Source organism: Setaria viridis, chromosome 2 (genome assembly GCF_005286985.2).
Source record: "Setaria viridis chromosome 2, Setaria_viridis_v4.0, whole genome shotgun sequence".
Classification (NCBI taxonomy): domain Eukaryota; kingdom Viridiplantae; phylum Streptophyta; class Magnoliopsida; order Poales; family Poaceae; genus Setaria; species Setaria viridis.
In genome coordinates this window covers 44,953,859-44,959,858 of record NC_048264.2, presented here as the reverse complement: position 1 = coordinate 44,959,858, position 6,000 = coordinate 44,953,859, and the positions used below count along the sequence as shown (strand labels likewise).

The window sequence follows — 6,000 nt, the reverse complement described above, 5'->3', positions numbered from 1 at the left end:
GGAGGCCCAACTGTGGATCGAGTGACCTGGAGAGCCGTCGTCTTGGTTGTGTAAGATGCGTGTAGGTGTAGTAGGTCAACGCGTAGCCATAAATTGTTAGCATGTGGTTGCGCCTGGCAGTGACTATGTGTATCCCAGATCGATCTAGGACCTGTTTAGATACCCTGTGTTAAAATTTGTTAAGTTTTAACACTCTCAAATAGAGTGCTAAAGTTTAACACATTGGGGTGTTTGGATGATGTGTTAAACTTTAACACCTTTGGTGGGAAATGACTCCATTGCCCCCTTATTTATGGCCGGCGGAGAGAGAGGGAGGAGAGAGAAGGAGTAAACTGGGAAAAAGTGGAGAGAGGGACCACTTTTAACAACTTTAGTAATTTTTAACACCCCCTCCATGTGTTTATGAAAAATAGGGTATTAAATTTTAACACCTCACTTTTAACATAAATGTTTGGATAGGAAAGTGTTAAAAAGTGTTAAAAGTGGGGTGTTAAACTTTAACACCCCCTTCCAAAAAGAGCCTTATTTGGCGTGAGCTCGACCACTTCCCGTTACGTTCTTGTATACTCATTTCGTCAAAAAAAAAAAGAGCAAAAACAACGTTCAATTTGGGATGAACAAAGTAACACAACCAATTTATTATTATTCTTATAATACATCCTTCTGCGTGTTTGATAAGCAAGGAAAAGAAAATCAAATCGAAATCGAGGCGAGAGATAATCCTCCTCTTCTCCACCTGATCAAAGAGTAGTACGATTCCAGGAATCGAGCTAGGAAATCGTCGAGTCCTTGGGCAGAACAACACGAACGCCGATCAGATGCAGCCGCGTCCTGTGGCCGCCGTGGCTCGTCTCGCTCAGAAGAGGGGCAGCTTGACCTGGTCGGAGCACTTGCTGCGCTTGTGCAGCGGGCAGTCGATGAGCCGCTTCGCCTCCCGGTCCACGCACATGAACACCTGGTACAGCTGCGACTCGCCGTCGGCGTCGCGGTTGCAGTCGAGGTTCGCCGTGAACCCGGTCCCCTGCGTGATGGCGTCGCTGACGCTGCTCACCGAGTAGGTCTCGGTGGCCGACGGCACGATCCCGGCGCCGGCAAGGATGGCCGTCAGGTTGTGCGCAGCCTTGAGCGCGAGCGCGCGGGCGAAGTAGTCGTGCGGCTCGAGGTTGGAACAGGTGCCGTGCTTCTTCCACTCGTAGCTCCAGAACTCGAAGCTGCGCCCGCTCTTGCACGACAGCGTCGGCCAGCTCCGCTCCAGGGACGCTATCAGGTCCCGGATCTCCCACGGCCGGAGCGCGTTGTCGTCGTAGTCGCCGCCGCAGTACTGCGGCCAGCACCGGCCCCGCCGCCCCACGATGGAGAAGAAGGCGTCGTCGCCGAGCACGGCGCGGGCCAGGCCGTAGCGGCCATGGCACTGGGCGTAGTTGGGCCACAGCCCGTGGATCCCAAAGTCCGCCGCCGGCTTGCCGGAGTCCGGGAAGCAGCACCCCCTCCACGTGTCACAGTAGGAGCCCGGCCACTGCCCCGGTGCGATAAATTTTCATCAGAAAAAACATTTGCCAACAAGATCAAGAAGCACATTTCAGATCAAAGAACAAGAATCCTCTAACTACCTGTTGGACAAAGTAGAAGAAATCGAAGCGCTCCGCCGCCGCCGAGACGGCGAGGAGGGAGAGCAAGAGCCCGAAGGCGATGGCAAGCTTCATCGATCGATGATCCTTTCTGCTCCCGGCGATTCTCCCCCAACAGTATCGGTGTCTGCTAGCTTCAGCGCTGATAGATCCGAACGGCAGCTATTACCTACTTATAACCGTTGACACAAGGACAAGTTGGCAACATGGGTATAGTTTTTGATTCGCACAACCAACAAGGCACCAATATATTACTGCCATGGACCCGGTGTCGAAGGAGATAGCATATGCTCCGGATCAGGAGGCGTCGACGACGTGTATGAATCAGGCAGGCCTTATCCAATCGTTACGAGCTCGCTTGTGTTCGTTTCTTTCTCTGAATCGGGAATCTTTTGGGTGATTGGGTCGTCTGTGGACTTGGTGCGCTGAGGTTATTGGCCGATGGTTGCTTGATTGGCTACGCTAGGTAGGTGAGGGGACAATAGACGGATCTGAGAGCAGGCTATTGAAATGCACATATGAGTACAATTTAGGGTTTGTTTGGCAACAAGGTGTTAAAGTTTAACACCCGTCACATCGAATGTTTGGATGCTAATTAGGAGTATTAAATATAGTCTAATTATAAAACTAATTGCACAGATGGAGTGTAATTCGTGAGACGAATCTATTAAGCTTAATTAGTCCATGATTTGACAATGTGTACAGTAACCATTTGCTAATGATGGATTAATTAGGCTTAATAGATTCGTCTCGCGAATTAGCACAGGGTTCTGCAATTAGTTTTATAATTAGCTCATGTTTAGTTCTTCTAATTAGCATCCGAACATCCGACGTGATAATTTGACATTATCAGCTTGAGACTTTTCCAACCAGCGGAAGCAGGCAAATATCAGGATTGATTCTTTTTGGCTTGGTACAAATTTAAGCATCTTTGTTTTTTTTCCCTCTAAAGCAGTGTTCGATTTTGGAGGTTGGAATTGAATGGTTAATTTTTGGACCTGCTCGCTTTAGCTTATTCAGCCGGCTTATCAGCCACCAAAAAGTATTTTTTCCTCTCATAATAAATTAGCCGTTTTAGGTTTTCAGCCAGCTTATAAGCTGAAGGGAACAGACTCAGATGACCGGCTGGAGTATGCATCTCCAATTCTCCATCATATCCAAGCAGTGCCGTTCGGGCCGCACCTCCTCACCGGTGACAGACAGAAACCACTCCAGCGACGGGTCCCTAGCATCTGGGAAGTGAACGGCTGCTGGGTCACCCCGCTCTCATCTGCTGGGCCTCTCGACTTGCAGCTGGTCAATCTGACGCAGAGCGCCGGCGCGCGTCCTGTCGACGTCGATCTTCGACGGGAAGATGGCGACGCAGGAGCAGCCCGCCTGGGGGACCGGGATAGGGGTGTTTAGATACGAGGTGTTAAATTTTAACAGTATCACGTCAGATGTTCGAATGCTAATTAGAAGAGCTAAATATGAGCTAATTATAAAACTAATTGCAGAATCCTGTGCTAATTCGCGAGACGGACCTATTAAACCTAATTAATCCATCATTAGCAAATGGTTACTGTAGCATCACATTGTCAAATCATGGACGAATTAGGCTTAATAGATTTGTCTCGTAAATTAGCCTCCATCTGTGCAATTAATTTTATAATTAGTCTATCTTTAATACTTCTAATTAGTATCTAAACATTCGATGACATGGACTAAACTTTAATCCGTGGAATGCACGTCCCGTTCCACGTGTACGGCCTTGCCAGCAGCGGAGTGCTGCAAGGGCCGAAGACCATCGAGCCGTTCGGCATCAGGTGAACAACGGCCTCGCCGTCGTCGGCCGCCCGGGGGGCCAACGCACGCTCTTCATCAATCGTCGTGACAGCGGCGGGGCTGGATGGCCTGGGTGCTTCGTGACGGACTGGCGGCCCCGGCAGCCGGCGCAAACGCCGCACACATGTTGGCATCGGGTGCCTGCCCAGTGCCCAGCCGCGCGCAAGGCCCAGCCATGAGACGAGGAGAAAAAAAGACATTTTAACTCAAGTACAAAACCAGCAACTACCGAGGTTTGTTACGGTGCTTGGAAGGAACCTCAGGTTCCTTTTACTGTAATTAGTTTGTAACCAAGGGTATTATAGTAACTAGTAAATATGCCCGTGCGTTGCAACGGGAACAAACACCAAGTCAGTAGTAAGTTAAACAAATCGTGGGTTCTGGTGTAAAGTACAAGTACTCCCTTCGTTTCAAATTGTAGGTCGTTATAGCTTTTCTAAGTATATAGGGCTCGTTTGGCAATGTTGTAGCTGTGGTTGAAATGACTCTGGCCGTGGCTTCTTTGGTGGAGCACAGTACATCATTCCTACATATATAACCACTTAACACCAAATTTGTTACCTCGGGAACCACCTATCCAGCAACAACTGTTTGTGACACATGAACTCACTACTGGTAGCATCACACTGCAGGTAAAAATAAAGATCTAGGGGGGAAACATGAAAAAATATGGAAACTTGATTGGTAGAAAATACAGTCACAAACCAGATATGACAGCAGCCTGAAATCTAAATGACAGATAGCATAGAATGCATGTTAGAAACATCACCAGGCAACTTAATTGGCAGCACAGCATTGCCTTCTATTCATTGAAAGCAGCAGCTGTTCTATCTAATCTAAAAAGTGGGAATAAGTTATTCCAAAGATAGTTCCTCTATTAAAGCATGTTACTTCTGACTGATCCCTTTAACATCTAGTATTTTTGCTTATGCTCTTTTTTCTCAACTATGACTTTCTCTCATAGTTATGCTTCAAAATTGTAGTAGGAAATATGCTACACCTTATTGTGGAAGCCTATATCGCCAGGAACTTATTTTTCTCTGGTTCATATATTACTTTCGCCTTGTCATAGCTGAAACAACTTTGTTTTTGTCTATAGAAGGCAATGCCGGGGACATTGATTTTGCAACAGCTGCAGTTGCGTCTCCACAGGTCACCATTTTACACACCGCTGATCTAGATGCAGTCACTTGTTCTACCTTACACTGCTGCTCTTATGCATCAAGCATAGATAAATTGCTGAACTCAAGTGAAGTTTGCAAATGCAGAAAATATCGGTATCAGAATTTGCTTAACACAAAAAAAAACAGTTAAAACAAGAAATAGGTAGTCAATCTTTTGTTCAGGCAATACAACAAGCAACTGGTGTGCATTAAGCTGAAGTAGAAGGAAGGGCATGGACCTATGAGCTTTCTCCATGGTAGGCTCATCCTGATACCTTTAGTTCACCCGATAAATCTCGTTGTCCCAGGATAAACTTGACGAATCAGCTTTCTCATCACCAAATCAAGCACCTACAATGACCAAATCGAAACAAAACAAACCAAAATGGAATACATATTCACAAAATCGAACTGCAGATCAACCAAATCAATCTATGGATGCATCAAATTGAGGGGGCTGCGATAACCTGGAAGGGAGGGCTCTGGGAGGTGAGGATGCCGGAAGGTGCGGCCCATGGATGTGAGGAGATGCTGCAGTCGCGCCGCATCTTGCCCTTGCGCTGCCATCTCCCTTACTGGGAGCACTGAGAAGGGCATCATAGAGGACGCACGCGAGGGAGAGATGGTAGGGCAGCGCTGCGATGGGAGGAGAGGCGGCAGTCCACCGCTAGCGTCTCTGCTCCACCGCCACCTCCAGAGCTTCCTCCCTCCACCAGCCCCCACTGCTTCCGCTCCCGACGCCGCAGTCCGCCGGCCCCACCACCGCCTCCCTCCGTCTCACGTCCCATGGCCCCAACACCGCACGACGGCCCGCACCTCCGTCCCGCGCCGTTGTTGCCATACGCCCCAGGCCGGCCGGCCTCGTCCACGCTACCGGTCCCCTCGAGTCTGCTCCTCAACGCACGCCGTCGGCCCGTGCCCTAGCGTTGCTGCCCGCAAGCCTCGTATTCGTTCTCCGCCCCCTCCCGCACCGCCAAGCGCCCGGCCGACCTCATCGCCGAGGCCGCGCGCAGGGGCAGCGCGGGGCAGCGGCGGGGCGTCCCGCTCCGGCCGCTGCCCGCGCCCAATCCCCTCCGTCGCCTCATAAGAAAGGAGAAGCTTTTTTCTCATTTAACCCCCTCTCTTCCCTTCTTTTTCCACCTGAGCTCCCATCTCTTCAAAATTGGACTGCGGGTTGATTAATGAAAACTTGAGGGGGGGTTTTGCAAAATGATCACGACGTTTGAAGGATTGAAAGAAACATCCTCTCTTTAATATATAGAATATAGATTTATGCTTTGCTAATTATTTTGGACGGTTCTTTCACCGAGAGAGAGAGAGCGGATCAGAAAAAAATAGTCTTGTCTCCGCCTCCGCCTGGCCTGCGTAGGGGCTCGCCGTCGCCC

General features: G+C 49.4%; 1 protein-coding gene across 1 annotated transcript; it reads right to left on the bottom strand.

Moving 5' to 3' along the window:
* Window positions 1-614: 614 nt before the first annotated feature.
* Window positions 615-2,019, bottom strand: LOC117846616 (ribonuclease 1). Its single transcript, XM_034727844.2, has 2 exons — window positions 1,611-2,019; window positions 615-1,516 (listed from the first exon to the last, which is right to left on the bottom strand). The coding sequence occupies exons 1-2, from the start codon at window positions 1,701-1,703 to the stop codon at window positions 857-859; spliced, it is 753 nt and encodes a 250-aa protein (XP_034583735.1). The 5' UTR covers window positions 1,704-2,019; the 3' UTR covers window positions 615-856.
* Between the last annotated feature and the right edge of the window lie 3,981 nt (window positions 2,020-6,000).

What these genes read in the sequence shown, in the direction of transcription:
- LOC117846616 (XM_034727844.2), bottom strand. Translation starts at nt 1,703, where the DNA reads ATGAAGCTTGCCATCGCCTTCGGGCTCTTGCTCTCCCTCCTCGCCGTC. An exon ending in TCTTCTACTTTGTCCAACAG is followed by an intron (nt 1,517 to 1,610) that starts GTAGTTAGAGGA and finishes GCACCGGGGCAG; the next exon opens with TGGCCGGGCTCCTACTGTGA.